The 20726-nt window shown below is 37.3% G+C and overlaps 1 protein-coding gene across 1 annotated transcript in view; it reads right to left on the reverse strand.

Moving 5' to 3' along the window:
• BLOC1S5 (biogenesis of lysosomal organelles complex 1 subunit 5) overlaps positions 1-20726 on the reverse strand; it is a 43410-nt gene that overhangs the window by 12121 nt on the left and 10563 nt on the right. The window contains exon 3 of the mRNA XM_045841700.1: positions 9397-9526. Within this exon, the coding sequence (XP_045697656.1) occupies positions 9397-9526 (130 nt within the window). The remainder of the gene's footprint in view (positions 1-9396; positions 9527-20726) is intronic.

Genomic DNA, 20726 nt, shown 5'->3' on the forward strand with positions numbered 1-20726 from the left:
TTTTCTTAAGGAAAAAGCACTGAAAGTCATTCCTTATTCCTTTCTTCTAATTAAAATGTTTTACTTGTTTCAAAAGCCCAGGTCAAAGTTTACTACCTTCATAAATTCCTCCCAGATTAATCCTTTCCCTATAAGAATCTTCCCTTATTTGGTATATGTAATACCCTATACCACTTTGTCTTCATTTGCTTAACCAGAGGTTTACCTAACTGTTTCACAATTATGCCTTCCCAGCCCACCTCAATCTGGACCCAGCTAGGTCACAGTTCCATAACAGGGCAGGGACAGTGATTTCTCTTTCAGAAAAATGTTAAGGCCTGCCCTGTGAAAATATGGTAAAGAAGAGGATTCTACTTTCAAAGAGTCATATTTTTATCAGCAACCACTTTAGTTGTATCAAAGACAGTACTTTCATACTGAAAATTAGGTTCCCAATCATTGTTCTAACAGGAAAGATGGAAACAAAACAAAATAGGAGTTGATTAGATCTGCCTTCTTTCTGTGCCATACTAATATTACATCATCTTTGCTGAGCAGTGGTTTTTATCATTTCCTAGTTGGATTTTTTTTCAAGCTCTGAACATAACTTTAAGGAAAATCCATTTTGTAGTCTCTAGGTGCTTCATTATTTTCAGGTTTTTCTTAGCTTAACTTAACAAGAGTTATAAGACTATGACATTTATTTTGTCATTTTTTATATCCTTTAAAAATTTTATTAGAACACATCTGGGTTTACAGGAACAAATTTAAAGGACACATGGACAAAAACTAGAGGGAGGGTGGTAATAGGAAGGAAGTGGGGAGGGCTGGGTGGGTGGGCTAGAATGGGAATAAAAGGGAGAAAACTGTACTTGAACAATGATTTAAAAAAAAGAACACATCTGACAAAGTCACGCTCTTGTTCACTATCAGGACTGCCTTGGTGCTCAGGCAAAATACCCACTTTTAGAAAATTCAGTTCTTTTGAAGTAATTTACTTTTTAACTCTTTAGCCATGCAATAAAAGATTTTACTTTCTGAATTTAGTAAAATCTGCTTTTCTACAGTCTAAGAAAATCACTTAACTAGAGCAAACATTCCTTTTCTTCATAATTACAGACTTGAAGAGGAAAAGGCCCCTTTACCTGAACCTTCCTAATACTTCCACAGGACTTACAGGTCAATAGGAATCAGTTTCTCCTATTGTGCTTTTGGAGACTATAACTGACTTTAAGAAGTCAAGAATTTATCAAATTATTTTCTCTCAACCAAAGGATTATTCAAGGACATTAGCATCACATACAGTAATTGTGCTATATACAATAGTTAACAATGTCCCGATATATATCTTCACATAAAAGAAAGAAATTCATCATGTCATAGTGTGTATATGTAAACCTCAAATACATACATAAGAAAAAAATTCTGGTTTGGTATTAGGAACAGGTGCTGGCTGAATTCTCATTCATTCATTTCAATAAACACATAATTACTTAGTGGCTACCATGTGCCATCCACAACTGCTCTAGGTGCCAGGGATACTGCAGAGAACTAGTCCCTGAGCTCACGAAACTTTTATTTTAGTTGAGGAGACAGCACATAAATATTTAGCATGTCACAGGGTGATGAAGAAAAAGAAAGCAAGGTAGGGAGACCAGAGAATGCCATAGTGAGGGGAGATGAATGTTAAAAGTGGCTGAGTTAGGTCCCACTGTTGACATCTGAGCAGAGATGAACAGGAAGTGAGAAAGTACAGGAATCTGAGAAAAGAGTATTCTAGAAGGAATAGCAAGTGCAAAGGTCCTGAGGTGGGAATGTGCTTGGCACATTGGAGGTAGAATAAGGGATCCAGAGTAGCTAGAACAAAGTAAGGAAAAAGGAAAATGATGGAAAATAAAAGTCACTGAGTCATAAAGATTTGTTAATAAAATACATGTGAGGGGAGGAAGAGAGAAAGAGTGAAAAAAGGTAGAAGAAAAGAATGGAGAGAGGGAGGGAGAGGAGATGAAGAGGGAAAAAGAGGAGAGAGGGGAAGAGAGGGGAAGAAGGGGCAGAGAGTAGGAAAGAGTAAAAGAGGGAAGGAGACAGGTGAAGAAGATGAAGTGGGAGAGAGCGAGTACTCCAGAAAAAGAGAAATGGGAGAGGAAGGGGGAGAGAGAGATAGGAGTTCAGGATTTTCAGCCTGAGCAGCTAGGGAATGGTGATGCCATTACTGAAATGGGATAAAATGAGGTAAAAGCAGAACTGATGAAAGAGTTCAAGTTTGGTCTTCGATGTTATACTGAGATGCTTATTAGACATCTAAGTAGACTAGGCAGTTGGATGTAAAATTCTAGAATTCTAGAGAGGGGTCTAGGGTGAAAACATGAATGTGGAATTAATGACTAGCATAGAGATAATATTTAAAGCTGTGATTCTATATAAGATCACCAAGCAAGGTAGTACAGACAGAAAAGATGTCCCAGAACCAAGCCTTAGGGTACCCCAATGTTGAAAGTCCAGAAAAGATGTGGGAACTAACAAAGCAGAATGAGAGGGCAGAATCTGAGTTGTAGGGGAAAGTCTAAGAGAAAGTGATGTCTCCAAAGAAAAAACAGTCTTTTATTATTACCTTTTCAAAAATGCACAGAAGCAGTATTCTGAGGTTGAAAGAACTTGAGCTTTGAAAAAGAACTAGATTTACATGAATATTCTTCCAATTATTGTTGGAGAACATGGATGTTAAACCACTATAAATTTCAGTTTCTAGTGACTTCTGGTCAAGATGGAGGTGTAGATATACATGCTTCTCCTCTTTGCGCAACCACAGAAAGAATTACAACTAGACCTCAAAATAAGTAACACCCAGTATCAGAAAAACCGAGCTGTATGGAAGTCCCTACAACCAAGGATTTAAAGAAGCCACATTCATCCAGGTGGAGAGGAGGGGCAGAGATGTGGAGACGGGCAGAGATGTACAGGGATGTGGTGAGGTGTGGAGAGGCAGTGGTGGAACAGGGGGTCCCACATTCACATGTGGTAGATAAAAATCAGGAGGGATACCTTGGGAGTGAGAGATCCCAACCCCAGGTCAGACCACAGAGCCCAGGGTTCTAGCATGAGGCAGATAAATCCCCGTAACTTTTGGCTGTAAAAATCAGTGGGGGCTGGAGCTGAGGAAGAAATGGCTGGATTTTCAGCAGACTCTGCTTAAGGGCCCATACTGATTTAAAACGTATGGAAACCCACCCTCTCTGGAATTCAGCACCAGAGCACCAGTCACACTGGGCGAGTGCTAGGCAAACCTACAGAAGCCAGACAGCAGTACTGACCCCACTGTGAGCCCTCCCCCCACACAGAACCACAAAGCAGTGAAGTGAGTTGCCTGCCCTGGCAATTACCTAAGCCTTTGCCCCACACAATTTACAGGTGCCTTTTCTGTGACAGGCTACTAAGACAGGGAGTCAAGCAGCTCTACCTCATACACAGAAACAAATACAGGGAGGCAGCCAAATTGAGAAGACAAAGAAATATGGCCCAAATGAAAGAACAGAACAAAAACTCAGAAAAAGAACTAAGCAAAACAGAGATAACCAACCTATCAGATGCATAGTTCAAAACACTAGTGAACTGGATGCTCAAAGAACTCACTGAGTATGGTAAAAAAATATAAAAGACCCAGGAAGAAATGAAAGTTACACTAGGTGAAATAAAGAAAAATCTACAAGGAACCAACAATGGAGGAGAGGAAGGTGGAATTTAAATCAGCGATTTGGAACATAAGAAGAAATAAGCATTCAACCAGAACAGCAAGAAGAAAAAAGAATGGGGGAAAAAAAAACAAGGATAGTATAAGGTGCCTCTGGGACATCTCCAAAAGTACCAATATCCAGATCCATGGATGCCAGAGTAGAAGAGCAAGAACAAGAAATTGAAAACTTAAAAAAAAAAAATAATGAAAGAAAACTTCCCTAATTTGGTGAAAGTAATAGGCATATAAGTGAAAGGAAGAACACAGAGTTCCAAACAAGTTGGACCCAAAGAGGAGCATACCAAGATAAATCATAATTAAAATGCCAAAGGTTAAAGATAAAGAGAGAATCTTAAAAGCAGCAAAAGAAAAGCGGAGAGTTACTGACAAAGAAGTTCCTATGAGACTGTCAGTTGATCTCTCAAAAGAAACTTTGTAGGCAAGAAGGGACTGGTAAGAAGTATTCAAAATGATGAAAAGCAAGGACCCACAACCTAGATTTCTCTATCCAGCAAAGCTATCATTTAGAATCTAAGAGCAGATAAAGTGCTTCCTAGACAAGGAAAAGCAAAAGGAGTTAATCATTACCAAACCATTATTACATGAAATGTTAAAGGGGCTTGCTTAAGAAAAAGAAGATCAAAAGTATGAACATTAAAATGGCAACAAATTCACAACTATCAACTGAATCTAAAAAAAAAAACCCCACAACAATCTAAGCAAACAACAAGAACAGGAACAGAATCATAGATCATAGATATGGAGATCACTAGGAGGGTAATCAGCTGGGAGGGCGAGAGTAGGGGAAACGGTGTAGGGATTAAGAAGCATAACTGGTAGGTACAAAATAGACAGGGGCATGTTAAGGATAGTATAGGAAATGGAGAAGCCAAAGAACTTACATGCATGACCCATGGACTTGAACTAAGGGGGTGGATTGCTGAGGGTACTGGGTGGAAGAGGGCAAAGGGGGAAAAACTGAGACAACTGTAATAGCATAATCAATAAAATATATTTTTAAAAATGTTAGTTTCTATAAAGTGGGGAAGGTGATAATATTATTTTACAGAGTTATAATACTCAGGGAAGCAGATATAGGTAAAAAGTCTAATTAATAAAACACTATAAACTAGTATTTTAAACCATGAATCCTGCCCTGTCTGGTGTGGCTCCGTAGATTGAGTACCAGCCTGTGAACCAAAGGGTCACCAGTTCAATTCCTAGTCAGGGCACAGGCCTGGGTTGCAGGCCAGGTCCCCAGTAGGGGGCATGTGAGAGGCAACCAACCACACATTGATGTTTCCCTCCCTTTCTCCTTCCCTTCCCCTCTCTCTAAAAATAAATAAATAACAGGAAAAAAAATCATGAATCCTTAAATATTTCTAGGTAAAAAGACAGTATAGCAATATCAGATACATTTAGTCCCTTAAATACCTCACAAACTACATAAAAACTGGGAAAGAGTAAGGTGGGGGGAATCTCCATTCTTTACTAAACAAGGAAGTATTATAATTGCATACTATAAACTTTGAAAAGTGGTATCCAAGAATAGGAACACAGATTCCAGTTAAGAACTGAGACTCCTAACCCCACCATAAGTACTAAATCTCCAAAAGTTAGAGAAAGAAAATGAGTTGACAAAATTCTTAGAAGTGTAATATGCTTTCATTTATAGAGAAACACAAATAGGTGGTCGAGGGGGAAGGAACAAATATGTGAAAAGCAGGTAAGACAGACAAAGGATGCATTCTGAAAGAAAACCTACTAAAGTTCTCCACCTTGTAATACACACACACACACACACACACACACAAATAGAAACCAACTGAATTTATTAAAAGACATCAAACATACAGCATGAAATAAAAATGAGATTGTAAGGCTAAGGAAACTGAGAACTATAACAACATCATTACAGATCTAATCAATAAACCAGAAACAGAAAGGAATTAAATCGTGTATAACTAAATAAACAATTAGCAGCATTAAAACTGCAGAACACAAAGCAAGTACTATAAAACCTGCCAAAGCTAAAATTCACAAGTGAAAGACTGGAGAAGAGCTGCAAGAGAAAAGGTATAAAAGTCCTAACCCCTTGATCTCTTGTGGCATTAATTAATGCAATAACATGATGCTAATAATTTCAAAATGTCTCATGACTTTTCTTTGACCTTTTAGTAACTACTATCTTTTATAATAAAGAAACGTGTATTTTAAGGTATTTCTTTCAGCTTTACTAAAGTTTTTGTTCTGCTAAATTAAAGTAAAATTTAAAATTAATACCTCAACTTAAAAAGCATATGATCCCATTCTCATCAGAAGTACTCTCTCCGCACCACACCCTCCCATCTATTCTTTCAGCTACCATCCCATCACCCATCCTTCCATTTGGATATACAATACAGAAAGATTTCTGCAATGATGTTCTCTAAAGTTCAAAACCAATAGTTATCTTTAGGTAGTTATTAAGGTGACTTATTGTTTCCTCCTTTTTCTTTCTATTTTCTTCTTTACTTCTTTTTATTATTATTATTTAACATTTATCTTTTGTTTAAATAATTTAAAGAATAGTCACTGCTCTTAAAAAGAAAGAGGGAGGCAGGAAAGGAGGTTTTCGTTTTTGTTTTTAACCATGGCTAAATTGAATCAGGAATAACCTAAAGGCTTTTTGTCTTTCTTACTCTCTAAGTCAAGGACCAGATCTCTAGATAGCAAACTTGAAGTATATTAAATAATTAATGAGTAGAACATAGGATGAGAAAAAAGTAAAGGTTATTTTACTTAATGGCAGGTTACTTTATGAGTTGCTTTTATGTATCTTCCTAGAGCAGCGATTTTAAACCAGTGTATCACAAGAATTTTTAAAACATACAATACCTGACTATTTAGTCAGGGGCACTGACCTCTTTCTCCTTAGACTGTCAAATTAAAAAAAAAATGACAACAGCCAATACAACAATAGCCTCTGGTGTAGATGAATCCAAATTATACCTATTGTTTTGTCAAATATATTTTTTGGTGTTCTACAGAATTTAAGTAATTAGTATATGTGTGCCAGAAGATGAAAAAGGTTGAAAACTGCTGTCCTAGAGCTCTTGTTTACTTTTTGTGGTGTTAAGGAACCACAGGAAAGTTTTAGTCTAAAAAGCCTCTGCTCACCCAAACACAATTTGCGAGGTAAGTGGCGCTACATACACAAAAGCGGAAACAGTTGAGCTGCAGATTCTGTAATAGGTCTCCATTCAAATCATTTGAGATGTCCCCACTGTACTGTTTCACAGTTACTTAATTTTGTGCACCATGTTAGACCAAGATCCAAACCAGTAGTGTTCTGATGTGCAGTAGATAGCAATGCCAGCACAGTCTCAAATAGGCATACAAGAGATAAATGTGGCAGTTCTACAAGCAGGCACAGAACAAAACTACATGTGTTCCTTTGAAGGCAACCGCAAGGCTGATGTGGCCCCCGGTGAAAATGAGTTTGACCCCTGTCCTAGGTGAATTATTAAAACTACATCGGCTTCAAAAGCAGGCAATTATCTCCATTACACCTGTGCTGCTCAGGATTATAATATAATATAATGTAATGTAATGTAATATGAAAACATGTAAGAAAATACTTATATTGGAGTCTACTGAGGAAGCCTTTCCTGCTTCTAGCAGAATAGCACTTCCAAAAGCCATTGCTTACTTTCTAAAGCTAACAATAAGACCCAAAGCAGTCCATATATGTAAAAACCTTAACTATTAATTTGGCATTTTCTGTGTTTTAATTCCTCCTTTCAGAAAAATACATTTAATTTTCGATTCCATATTAACTGTAATACTTTTCTATTTCATTTTGAAGACTCTTTCATTGTGAAACTAATTTTTTTCTTTAAACTCACCCAAAGATATGTTTACTGATGTTACAGAGAAAGGGAAGGAGAGGAAAAGAGAAGAGGGACAGGGGAGAAGGGGAGAGGTAGAGAGAGTAGGGCAGAAGGAAAGAGAAGGAAATAAAGGGAGGGGGAGAGAGAGAGAGAGAAACATTGATTGGTTGCCTCCCATATGCGCTCCCAACTGGGAATCGAACCCTCAACATTTTTTGGTGTTCAACCAACTGAGCCACTTGGCCAGGGTTGAAGACTCTACTTTTAAGAGGCTAGTCTTCATATCAGAAGTAACTTTAGACCCAGAATGAAGCAAGTAGAAATAATCACTTATAGATTTTTACCAAGTTTTACCCAATTTATTTTTAGATACTCAAAGTGTAGAAAAGGAAAGTTATAGGCACAACTCAAATGCATACATTAGCATTCTTATTAATAATAATTAAGCTTTATTTTTAGCATTGAGAATGTTGTCAAGTTTAGGAAGTGACAGTATGAACAAACAAGAACAAGTTGGTAGTATTGTAAAATGCAAAAGCCTAAGGTTAATTTTAGACTTTTTGCTGTTCCCTCAAAGAGACTAAATGTGATCTTATTTATCCTCTCCAATCTCCTTTTAGCATTAGAACATACAAAACTAACTTGGACTGGCACAAAAAGACTTAACTCAATTATTAATCAAGGTCTCTCAGTTGTTTTCTTCCTTCACTGGCCAGTGTTTTTGTTTCCCTTAAACATATTTTTTTATTTTGCACTTCAGTAATCCATCATTATTTACCAGGATTATCCTTGGACAAGCTGAATACAGCTTGTGTATAGTGTAAATACAGATGCAAGGAGAAGCCTTATATTTCTGATATACTTCTAATTTTAAAGTCAGTACTAATAAAACTCTTTTTATATTATAATTTGATATGTTTAATATGTATTCTTTTCAATCAACTATGACTTCAAATGAAATTATTTTGCTTAATGAAAATAAGTGGTAAAATACTGTTTGTTACAGGGTTATTTTTGAAAAAAGTTTAAAAAAACTCTAGTATCCTATTTGATAAAGTATTTTTTTAAAAAAGATTTTATGTATTTATTTTTAGAGAGGGAAGGGAGGGAAAAAGAGAGAGAGAGAAACATCAATGTGTGGTTGCTGGGGGCCGTGGCCTGCAACCAAGGTATGTGGCCTGACTGGGAATTGAACCTGCAACACTTTGGTTTGCAGCCCACGCTCAATCCACTGAGCTACGCCACCCAGGGCCCATTTGATAAAGTCTTATTTCAGATCCTAATTGTTGGCTATCAAAATTTTTCTAAAGGATTAAATTTTTTAAGGTAAATGTTTCAATGTTTTCATATCCCAAAAGGACAATCTTGTGCACTGCAGAAGCACACATCTCACTTTGGAGATAATTGCTCTTAACATCCATGGCAATACATATTACTGTATTTTTCAGGCTATAAGATGCACTCTCCCCCACCCCCACTAAATCTGGGAGGAATAATAGTTGTTAATGCTGCTGTTGAGTTCTGTTTACATTTACACTGGTGAAATATTATGTTATTTATGTTATGAAATATTTTACCACATCTTTTGCTTCAAAATTTTTTTTCCTACTTTCCTCCTCTAAAACCTAGGTGCATCTTATGGTCCAAAAAATATGGTAATCACTAGATAACCACTTTCTCTGTAACAGGGCACCTCTCTTATATGTTCTGGTTAAGAATTCTCTCTCTTTACCTCCCACCAGAATACTCAAGGAGATGTATTTTGGCATTGCACTCATTTGAAATAAAGCAATATAAAAAAAATAGCTGGCTTACGTCTCTGGAGAACTTGGTTTAAGTTGTCTTGCATTGTTTCTCTACATTTGGGAAGAGTATGTTCATTTGTTTCATGGATCATATTCTTCCAATTCTCAAGAACTCGCAATTCTCGAAGACCACGTTTTTCCTATTAAAAGAAAGTAAGTGTCTAGTAAATATTGTGTCTTAAATCTTAGTAATTACTTTCTGGGATTTCCACCTAGGTTTTTGGTTGTTATGTTATTACCCATTACTGAAATTTACACAGCCTTCTTCTAATTATTTGGCAATAAGTGAGGTCACAATCTGGAGGTATTTTTTTTATTATGAAATGCTTCAAAAGCTGAAAAGTTGCAATATGAGTAATATTTTTACAGCAATATTTTAAAATGGGAATGAGAAGTACTAAAAGAACAAAAAGAGGCCCTTTATTAGACTTTACATTTCATTTTTTATTCTTGTATTACTTATACTCTGTGTTTTTAATGATTCCATTTTTCTCGAATAAAACTATGAAGTAAAGGTAATACGTACATACTTCCTTATGCAGAAAAGAGTTAACAGTGAAGGCCACAGATTACTATCCTTAGAAAGGCCTGCTTCCAAGACTGGCCGTTGGCTGGGGGCTGGGAACTTGACCAGTAAACAGTTCTGTACACTGGTATAAAACTTTCTATAAATGATAAGACACTTCCATCCTTCTACGAATCTGGAACTTGGATACATGTTAGGCAGAGATTGCCTACCTGATCAGTCCCCAATAAAAATCCTGGACTCCTAGGCTGACGCCAGCTTTCCTGGTGGATTACATCTCACATGTGTTGTTACAGCCCACTGCTGACAGAATGAAGCATATACTGTGTGATTCCACTGGGAGAGGACTTTTGGAAGTTTCTGCCAGGTTTCATCCAGACTCCTCCCCATGCACTTGTTTCCTTTAATGACTTTGTTCTGTATTCTTTTGCCATAATAACACATTAGTCACCAGAACAACCAGAAAAACAAGGAAGGCTAAGAAACTATCACAGACCAAAGACTAGAGAGACATGAAAATTAAATGCAATGTGGTACGCTGGAGTAGATCCTGAAACAGAAAGAGGACTGTAAGAGAAAAACTGGTGAAATCCAAATAATGTCTGGTGTTTCATTGACAGTAACGTACCAATGCTGCTTTCTTTGTCACCACCGTAGCATGGTAATATAAGACATTAACAATGAGAGAAAAAGGGGAACAGTATACAAGAACTCTCTGTACTCTCTTTGCAAATTTACTGTAAATCTAAAATCAATACAAAATAAAATGTTTATTAAAGAAAAGATTAGTAAAACCTGTGGAGGGTTGCAGCGGCAGGAGAAACTCCCAGCCTCACAGGGGAGTTCGCTGGAGATACCCATGAGATCCTAGAATGCATACAAACCCATCCACAAGGCAATCATCACCAGAAGGGTCCCATTTGCCTGTGGGCAGCAGTGGAAGCCAGCTGAGAGCTAAGTAAGCAGCACTGTTCCCCCTCAGGCTCCTCCCCCACAGAGAGGGCCACAAGGCAGCAATGTGGGTTGCCCCACCCTGGCTAATATCTAAGGCTCCTCCCCTTACTACCTACAGGTGTGCCAAGACAAAAAAAAAAGTGACTCAAATAAAAGAATGGATCAAAACTCCAGAAAAAGAACTAAGCAACAAAGAGAGAGCTAACCTATCAGATGCACAGTTCAAAACACTGGTAATCAGGATACTCACAGAAATGGTTGAGTATGGTCACAAAACAGAGGAAGAAATGAAGGCTGTGAAAGTGAAATGAAGAAAAATATACAGGGAACCAACAGCGAAGAGAAGGAAACGAGGATTCAAATCAACAATTTGGAGCAGAAGGAAGAAATAAACATTCAACCAGAATAGAAGGAAGAAACAAGAATTCCAAAAAATGAGGAGAGGCTTAGGAACTTCTGGGACAACTTTAAATGTTCCAATATCCAAATCATATGGGTGCCAGTAGGAGGAAGAAAAAGAGCAAGAGGTTGAAAACTTTTTTGCAAACACAATGAAGGAGAATTTCCCCAACCTGGAAAAGGAAATAGACTTTCAGGAACTCTAGGAAGCTCAGAGAGTCCCAGAGAAACTGGACCCCAGGAAGCACACACCAAGGCACATCATAATTACATTACTCAAGATTAAAGATAAGGAGAGAATCTTTAAAACAGCAAGAGAAAAGGAGAGTTACCTATAAAGAAGTTCCCCAAAGATTATCAGCTGATTTCTCAAAAGAAAGCTTACAGGCAAGAAGGCGCTGGAAAGAAGTATTCAAAGTCATGAATGGCAAGGACCTATATTCAAGAAAACTCTATTCAGCAAAGCTATCCTTTAGCATGGAAGGGCAGATAAAGTGCTTCTCAGATAAGGTCAAGTTAAAGGAGTTCATCATCACCAAGCATTTATTATATGAAATGCTAAAGGGACTTATCTAAGAAAAAGACGATCACAACTATGAACAGTAAAATGACAACAAACTCACAGCTATCAACAACTGACCCTAAACAAACAAACAAACAAAAAAAAACAAAAAATTAAGCAAACAACTAGAACAAGAACAGAATCTCAGAAATGGAGATCACATTGAAGGCTATCAGTGGGGAGGGGGAAGGAGGAGAATGGAGGAAAGGTACGGAGAATAGGAAGCATGATTGGTAGGCACAAAATAGACAGGAGGAGGTTAAGAATAGTATAGGAAATGGAGAAGCCAAAGAACTTATATGTACAACCAATGAACATGAACTAAGGGGGGGAATGCTGGTGGGAGGTGGGATGCAAGGCAGAGGGAAATAAAATGGAGAAAAAAATGGGACAACTATAATAGCATAATCAATAAATACACTTAACAAATAAAATAAAAAACGAAGATTGGTAAACTTAATTTAAGGGATTAACAAATTAATTATGTTGCCAGGGTTTTTGTTTTGTTTTAAGCCATTCTTATGGAGCAGCTATGGCCATATTTTTATTCTTTCTATTTTTCTATAATAAGAAACTTAAAACTTATACAAAAGTTGAGAAAACAAAACTCATTAAGAGTTATTACTATTAATGGAAGGAGCAGAGGACTAGGCAGCAGGTGACTTGGGTTCTTTTCTTAACTGCTAATGTTATAGTCCTCAAGACTCAGATGAGACACTCCATCCTCCAGGAAGCCCTCCTGTCTCCCACTCCCCACCTCTAACACCCACCAGTGGGCCAGAAACCCTCAAAAACCCAGGGCATAAGTAATGAAATCATTTACATGCCAGAGCAGGTAACAGAACTAGATTCCTATCAACATGCTTTAAAAATTCTCAACTCATGGCTGATTTTGTTTCCTCTGTAGCACTCCATACATCTCCCTACCCACATCCTAGATTCTTCTGAAGCAAATCTCAAAATATAGTCGAAATAAATAATTTCAACTATAAATATTTCAGCATGTACATTAAAAGAAAAAATCCTTTTGAAAAAAGATACAGTAAGACCACCTGTCTTCTCTCTCACACACACACAAACTCAATAAATCTTTATCATTAAAAATAAAGGTTAGTATTCTCCCGAATGTCCCATAAATGTTTTAATTCTCCAGTCTGTTTGAAGCACAGAGGGTCCCGAAGCAGAGAGGCCAACTCCAAGACACATCATAATTACAATGCCAAAGGTTAAAGATAAAGTGAGAATATTGAAAGCAGCAGAAAAAAGCTGTTAGTTACTTACAGGGGAGTTACAATAAGGCTGTCAGCTGATTTTGCAAAAGAAACTTTGTAGGCTAAATGGGATTGGCAAGAAATATTCAGTTCATGAAAAGCAGGGACCTACAGCCAAGGCTGCTCTACCCAGCAAAGCTATCATTTATACTTGAAGGGCAGATAAAGAGGTTCCCAGACAAGAAAAAACTAAAGGACTTTATTATCACCAAACCATTATTATATGAAATGTTAAAGAGACTTATTTAAGAAAAAGAAGATCAAAACTATGAACAATAAAATGGCAAGAAAAAAAAACAACTTATCAACAATTGAATCTAAACTAAGCAAACAAGAACAGGGACAGAATCATGATACAGAAAATGTTTTGATGGTTGCCAGATGGGAGGGGATGTGGGGGAATGGGTGAAGAGGTGAGGGGAGTAAGAAGTGCAAATAGGTAGTTATAGAACAGCCAAGGGGATATAAAGTACAGTGAAGGAAACGGAGCAGCCAAAGAACTTACACTCATGAACCATGGAAATTAACAATGGTGGGGGGATTGCCTGAGGGAGTGGGGGTTGCTGGGTGCAGGGGGGCAAAATGGTAAAAATTAGGACAACTGTAATAGCATAATCAATAAAATATAATTAAAATGCAAAATCTAAATAAGATTCTTAAATTGTTGTTGGTTACTGTTTCTTAAATATTTTTAAGCTATAGATTTGTCCCCCATCACTTTCCCCATCTTGCAATTTATTGAAAAAAAAAATGTGAGTCATTTGTTCTGCAGTTTCCCACAGTCTTTTTTTTGCTGAATGACTCCCTATGGTGTAAACATATTCTTTTGTCTCTTCTCTTTCCTGTAAATTGGTAGTTAGAACTAGAGGCTTGATCAGATTCAGGGTTTTATTTTTTGTTCATAAAAAACATTTCAGATGTGGGTTGTATACTTCTGACAGGTTGCTAGCATTCTGTCTTCATTTATCAGCAGGAATACCAACATAAAGAGAAATTTTCCCTGACTATTTGGTTATTATGAGGATTGCTCACATATGAAAGGCAAAATAAAACACTTGAAGACAAAACAAAACAAAAACATTTGAGCATTTCCCTAAAACAATGATTTGATTCCCTAGTATTCTCTGAAGGTTTTTGTTTTTACATATTTCTGTGTAACTCAAAAATTAAAAATATCTGAAACTTTTCATCCATTACAGTATTTCTCCTTACTGGTGCTTAAACTGCCCTGTCTTTGTCTAGTAAGCACCTATTCTAGTTGACTCTGGACTGCTTTAGACCAAACTCTAGTGTTCTTTAGTAGTTTCTTTGCTTTCTAGTACAACCTGATGCCCCAAGATCATCTTGTACATTTCCTGGCCCAGACCTGAAATCAACAGGTCTCTAAATACCACCAGTATTTTAAAGTAGTATTTAGAGTTTGAGCACTAGGGGTGCTCACTACTACAGGGCTGGTCATTATTTTTAGGCCTTTCAGTGGACAAGGCTAGGAAATAGGTTTGTTTTTAAAGAAAAGATACATTTTAAGTTCATACTGATAGTCAAACTTAATTTTAGGACTACCGAGTTTTTAATTACCCTCCTCTTTTTCAAATCAACATTTGCTTTATCACTAATTCAAATGAACAATACTAATACTAGCATCAACAAAATGGTTAGTGAAAACAGTTTTGTTTGTTTGTTTGTTTTTCAAGGGATATTCCACAAGGAATGTACAGTCAAATTACTGTTTTCAAGTTACTTGGAATAGCCCTGGCCTCTGTGGCTCAGTTGGCTGGAGCATCTTCCTGTAAACCGAGGGTTGCAGGCTCATTTCCCTGTCAGGACACAGTTGGTATGTATTGGAGGTAAACAATTGGTGTTTTTCTGTCTGTCTGATTTAAAAAAGTCCTTAGGTGAGGATTTAAAAAGAAAATAGTTACCGGGAATAATTTCTCTCTGCAAGGCAATGCCAACATCTACAAACACAGGTTTGCTTTATTAGTTTTTACTTGGGAGGAATTACTCATTAAAATTTAATTTTATTTTAATTATGAAACATATTTACATGGCTCCAAAATTATATCTCTAAAATATATATATGTGTGCATACATATATATTCAAAAAGTCTCACTTCTATACCTATCCTCCTTTACATCCTATTCCCTCTATACTCTCTCTTTAGGTAATTATATAAATCTTTTTATTCTACCATTGTTTTAAGTATAAGGATATGCGTCCATGCCCACATACATCCACACGCATACACCCACATATATATGTGTATGTATGCATGTAACAGGGTGCAGCCAAGAAGGGGGACCCCAAATAGGGATTTGGAATAGGGCCAAGAACTCAAGGTGTCTGGGAAATACTAGGATGTCCTCACCCCTCCCCGCCACAGGTGTGAGTTGGGGGAAGGGACACATGGAGCAGGAACATGCAGGGCTGTTTTGTACAGCAACAGCTTTGCAGCTAACCTCTGGCATGGTCACTTAACGTATCTATAACCTTTAAGTGGTAGCATAGATAGATATGTTAAATGCCTGTGGCCATGCTTTGAGCCAGCGAGAAGGGAGTGACTTCCACCCAAGATGTAACTGGGGGGCAGGTCCCCCCGAGTTACAGCGCCTGTGTAAGAACTTGGAGATGATTGGCTCCATGACATGGGGCCACACCCACCCATACTCACAATGGCAGCCCATTAAACTTGGAATAATGCAAGAATGCTGGGAGGTATAACTGATTGTAGGAGGAGTCGGAAATGGGGGTACAGAGAAAGATTGGTGCAGGGATTTAAACCCAGACTTGGCAGCCATGTGGAGAGAGAGAACCATGCAGCTGTGGCAAAAGAGGAGAGAGCCACGCACCTGTGGCAGAGTGGGGACCCCCGCAGCCATGTGAGGAGGGAACCACAAGGTTTCACTAGAGTGCAGACCCTGCAGCCCTGCAAAGGAGAATCACCATGCGGCTTTAGCAGAGAACCACCACTCAGCTTTGGCAGAGTGGCGAACCCCCCCCGCCCCCCGCAGCTTTGCCGAGAAGAACCATGCAGTTTTGGCCAGAGTGGGGACCCCTGCAGCTTTGGTAGAAGAGGGCCATGTGGCTTTGGGGTGCTCCCTTTGGCCACGTGGCCTGGGAAGCAGGAGAGACTTTGCCTGGAAGAAGGGTGAAAGAACTCTTGCCAGTAGGCCATGAGAAGGTGCTACATGGCTTTGCATTAACTGGAGATCCTGCCTGGACGGCGACACAGCTGATGGTGTCAGGACTCTGGATCATGGATGTTTGCTTCTTTTCCTGAGTTACAGTACCCTGAATTAGTGCAGGGGATGAAGGAAGCACTGTGGGTGTCTGTGGGTATCCAAAAAGGACTTTGATATTTTAATGAAGACATTAGGTCAGTACTTTAAGTCTGTATAGCATTAAATAAACATTTCCTTTCCTTTTCACAAATCTCTGGCATTGAGAGCTGTTTTTCCTAAGGCGGCAGACAACAGAACCTAGTGGGGGGGTCCTTTTGATAATAGTATATAGTAACTCCTCCTTGTCCCTAGGTGAGCGTTCTGTAAGTTTTTGGCGTCCCTGGGTGGGCCAATAATTGCCCCCTGGTCTGTTCTGTAACATACACACATGCATATATAAAATGTACACAAACATATAAATGCACAAAGATATTTTTTTAATTCTTCTTAAAGAGAAACATGATATACAAACCTTTCTTATCTCACTTTATTAAGTGATTCATAACTACAAACATAATGTATATAATCTTTATGTGGTCATGTGGTCTTATTCTAGTATTCAGAGAAGTTGACGTTTTTGCTCTCAAGATTATGTTGATACTAATCCTTTATGGTCTCCACTTTTTTTGGCTATTGTCTACCAGTTGCCTGCAATAAGCGATGTTAATGGGTTATTACCTGTTCCTTCTCTAGCCTTTCCCTCTCTCTCAGGATCCAATTTGAAATAGTATCCTTTTACTCTTAGTTAACAGTTAAAAGGCAACAAATAGGATATTTTATGTTTTATCTACCCTTCCCTCTCCCATTTTTTGATAGACTGTATCTATTATCTACACTGTCAGAACAGAGCTATGACATGTTTTGTCTCCCCTATAACCAGAGTTTCGTCTTAGTTCTATAAATAAATATATACTTAATGCTTACAAATTGTTATTAAATAAAAGTCTCTCCCATCATTTTGTTGCCTAAAACTCATTCTGATGATTATGTAAGAGAATCTTCAGGAAAGGCTCCTGTGAACAATATTCCCCGAGTCCTTGCATGACCCTAACAGTGTATCTGTGCTCCCTATACCTGGGGGGTCAGTTTGGTTAGACAGAAAACCCCTGGCTGTTACTCCACTGTCTTTTGCTGTAAGACAGTTATATCTGTTAATAATCAGATTTTTTCAACTAATAAAGGGCTTAGCAATTTTGTTGGGTTGTCCAAACAATTTTTTTTTTCTATGAAGTCCAACAGATTTATTTTAAAAAAAAATCTGTGTTGGATATTCTGGGTTAATTGCCCCTGAATGCAGTACACCCTTTAAGGAAATTTCATCAATATTTTTATTTTGGGAAAGTTTTCTTGAATTCTAGTTTTTACATTTGTTCTATTACATTGCTTGGATTTTCTTCTTTAGGGGCTCATTATTATGCATATATTGGATATTATGTATTTATAATGACTACTCGTTTTTCTTGAATTCTTTTTATATCTTTAGACATGTCTTTCAAATTTTAAAGTTTATTTTCAATGACAATTCATTGTGCTTTTTCATTCTTATGTCCCTTCCAGTTTTAATTTTTAAAGTACTTTAATTTTCTTTTTACTGACATTTTCCACTTTACCTTTTATTTTTTCTATTTCTATTTTATCCAATCATTTATGAGTTTTTATAATTCTAATACCATTCTTTCTTTCCTTCTATAATTTCCTTACACCTCCAAGCTCATTTAAAAACATTATGTTAGTTTTCATGTTTCTTTGTGGTCATATTTTTCTTTCATTGTCTTAAAGGACATTGTCTGATCTTCATCCTCTAATAAATTTGTATGGGATTTGACTCTTGCTTAAAAGCTGAAATTTTGTTTTCCTCTGTCTTTAGAAGGGAGGACTGGTCAGGACATGCCTTTCTAACTTCAAATTTCTGAAACTCTTATTTGTTTCAGAAAATATTCAATTTCCTATAGTTTCTCCAAAGTGCAGGACCTCCTTCTGAAAAGGTTTTCTGAGTTTCAAACTCACAGACTGCTTGCTTCAACTCCAGGAGACTTTCCTGTGGTTTGCTAGCACTCACTCATAAATTGGAGCCTGTGAATAAGTCCCTTCCCAGTCTCTGCTGTTGTTCTCAGACTGGCCCATCAAGTTTCTAAAGATACCTGGTGGTAATTTTGAGGTTTTCTAGCCCTCTGCCTTCTCTCTTCTTCCTGCAGTTTCTTATGCACCGAAGCTTTTCTGCTCTTGATGATTTGGTCATTTTGTGTTTTGTGAATAACTCTTTCCCTGATTTTATAGATGTTGCTTGGTTTTGCTCTCCTCATTCTATTTTTATAAACAGATTCAAGGAGGAAATAAACAGTATACCACAGCTACTGTCATCTTCTCCAGATGGCACTGGAATTTGGAAGAATAAGGACTAGAGAGTTAAAAAAAAAAGACTAGAGATTATTTTATCCCTTATAGATTAATTTATTATGATGCAAAAGAATGATACCTCATTTCAAAGAAAAAGACAAGAAAAGACAGGGGAGTTCTACAGCTCCATTCAGAGTCTTACTCAAGAATCCCCTTAAAACTGCACTCAAATTGAATATATATGTCCTCTGTTTTTCTGGGGGAAAATTCTCCAAGGAGTCCATGACCTCCTAGACTTAAGAACCACTTATTTAAAGAGTTGTTTCTTGTAGCAGGTGAATTGGTAGTCACTCATTATAGTAAGTGAATCTGTAGTCTTACCTCTCTAACAGCCTACTGATTACAATAAATTAATTTGAACTATCATTAGGCCCAATGATAGTGTTACATGAGACAAGATGTAAGAAGTAGTCTCTACCCTTAAACTTACCATCTGGTATGTGCCCTTTTTTGTTTGTTTGTTTTTTAAATCCTAACCCAATAATTTATTTATTGATTTGTTGGGGGGGGGGGAGAGAAACATTGATTAGTTGCCTCCCATGAGCATCCCGGGAACTGAATCTGCAACCTAGGTACGTGCAGTGACTGGGATTGAACCCACAACCTTTGCTGGTGTAAGGGACAATGCTCCAACCAACTGAGACACCTGGCCAGGGCTGTGCTTGTTTTTATACTGATATTTTTGACTAAGGCATACTACTAACATCTATTACAAAAGGAAAACTACAAGCTAACATCTTTTTTATTTGTATATTCATGTTATTTCTGGGGTGAAAATTCTCAGAACAAAGATTGGCACTAATGAAACTTGGTTTCCAATGTGTAACATCCCTAAAAATTTCATAATACAGTTAATTTTTCTTAGGTTGAAAGTAATAACAAGTGCTCATGTAATGTACTTAAAACAATGCCTGGCAACTAAGCACTTAAAAATGTTAGCCATTATTAAGAACGTTAGTACAGTTACTGTAATATTTACATTAAAAATTTACAGAGGGGGGTAGGATTGAAGGTGGGAAGTAGGGATGGCTGGGGTGAGGGGGAGTGATGGGCAGAAAATGGAGACAAGTATACGTGAACAATAAAAAAATGTGAAAAATATAAATAAAACAAAAATTTAATTTGAAAGTATTAGAAAAAAATGAAACTATTTAAAATTTTCTTTCCATTACAAAATTGATCAGTATTCCAAATTTAAACTATATTGTGCATATATTTATTACATGCAACATGGGATAGACTTTATACTGATATTTAATAATCTGACAGTTACTCTAATAAGCAAACTAAAAATGAGAGGTCAGGATGTCAAGTGAAATTCTAGTTTGTCCTGCCTTCTAAGGGATTTTCTCTAGATCAGTTTAACTCACATTCAAACTCATCAACACAATCCGTCCCTACTCCTATAAATACTATACTTATTTGAATACGTTTTTTGCCTCTAATTTTAGTAATCATTTTTTTTCCTATCTGGATAACATCTGTTTTTCTTTCTCAGCTCAAACATCACCTCCTTTGTGAAAATTTTCTTTCCATCTCTGTTGAGAGTTGGTTCCTCCTCTGTGATCTTAAGTACTTTGGGCTTATTTTGTCATAGTAATTCCACCCTTAAAACTCTTTGTTTGATGTCTTTCTTCTCTCTAGTTTATAAACTTCCTGGAGGTAGACTTTTCTTACTTATTTTTACATACCTATTGTGAGACATAGTCCTGGATCTACTCTCTTCTCCCTTCTTCCTAGCAGCACCCAAATATTATTAGGAGTGGTAAATTTGCCTGTAACACAGACTGCTAGATGTTTCCCACCTGCCTTTTTGCTACATGAAATGCAGATGTCAAGACTGGAGCTCCCAAAGACAACGTATAAATATAAGGATAAGAGCAACACCCCAGGGAGGTAGAAGAAAAAAAAATCAGGGGGTGGGGGAAGCTAACATCATAGAGCCACCATACCAACCATAGGCTCTGGGTCTTGTGAGAGAAAAATACACACTTGTTAAAGCTACTATT

Source organism: Phyllostomus hastatus, unplaced genomic scaffold (genome assembly GCF_019186645.2).
Source record: "Phyllostomus hastatus isolate PE091 unplaced genomic scaffold, TTU_PhHast_1.1 phas_contig_37, whole genome shotgun sequence".
NCBI lineage: Eukaryota > Metazoa > Chordata > Mammalia > Chiroptera > Phyllostomidae > Phyllostomus > Phyllostomus hastatus.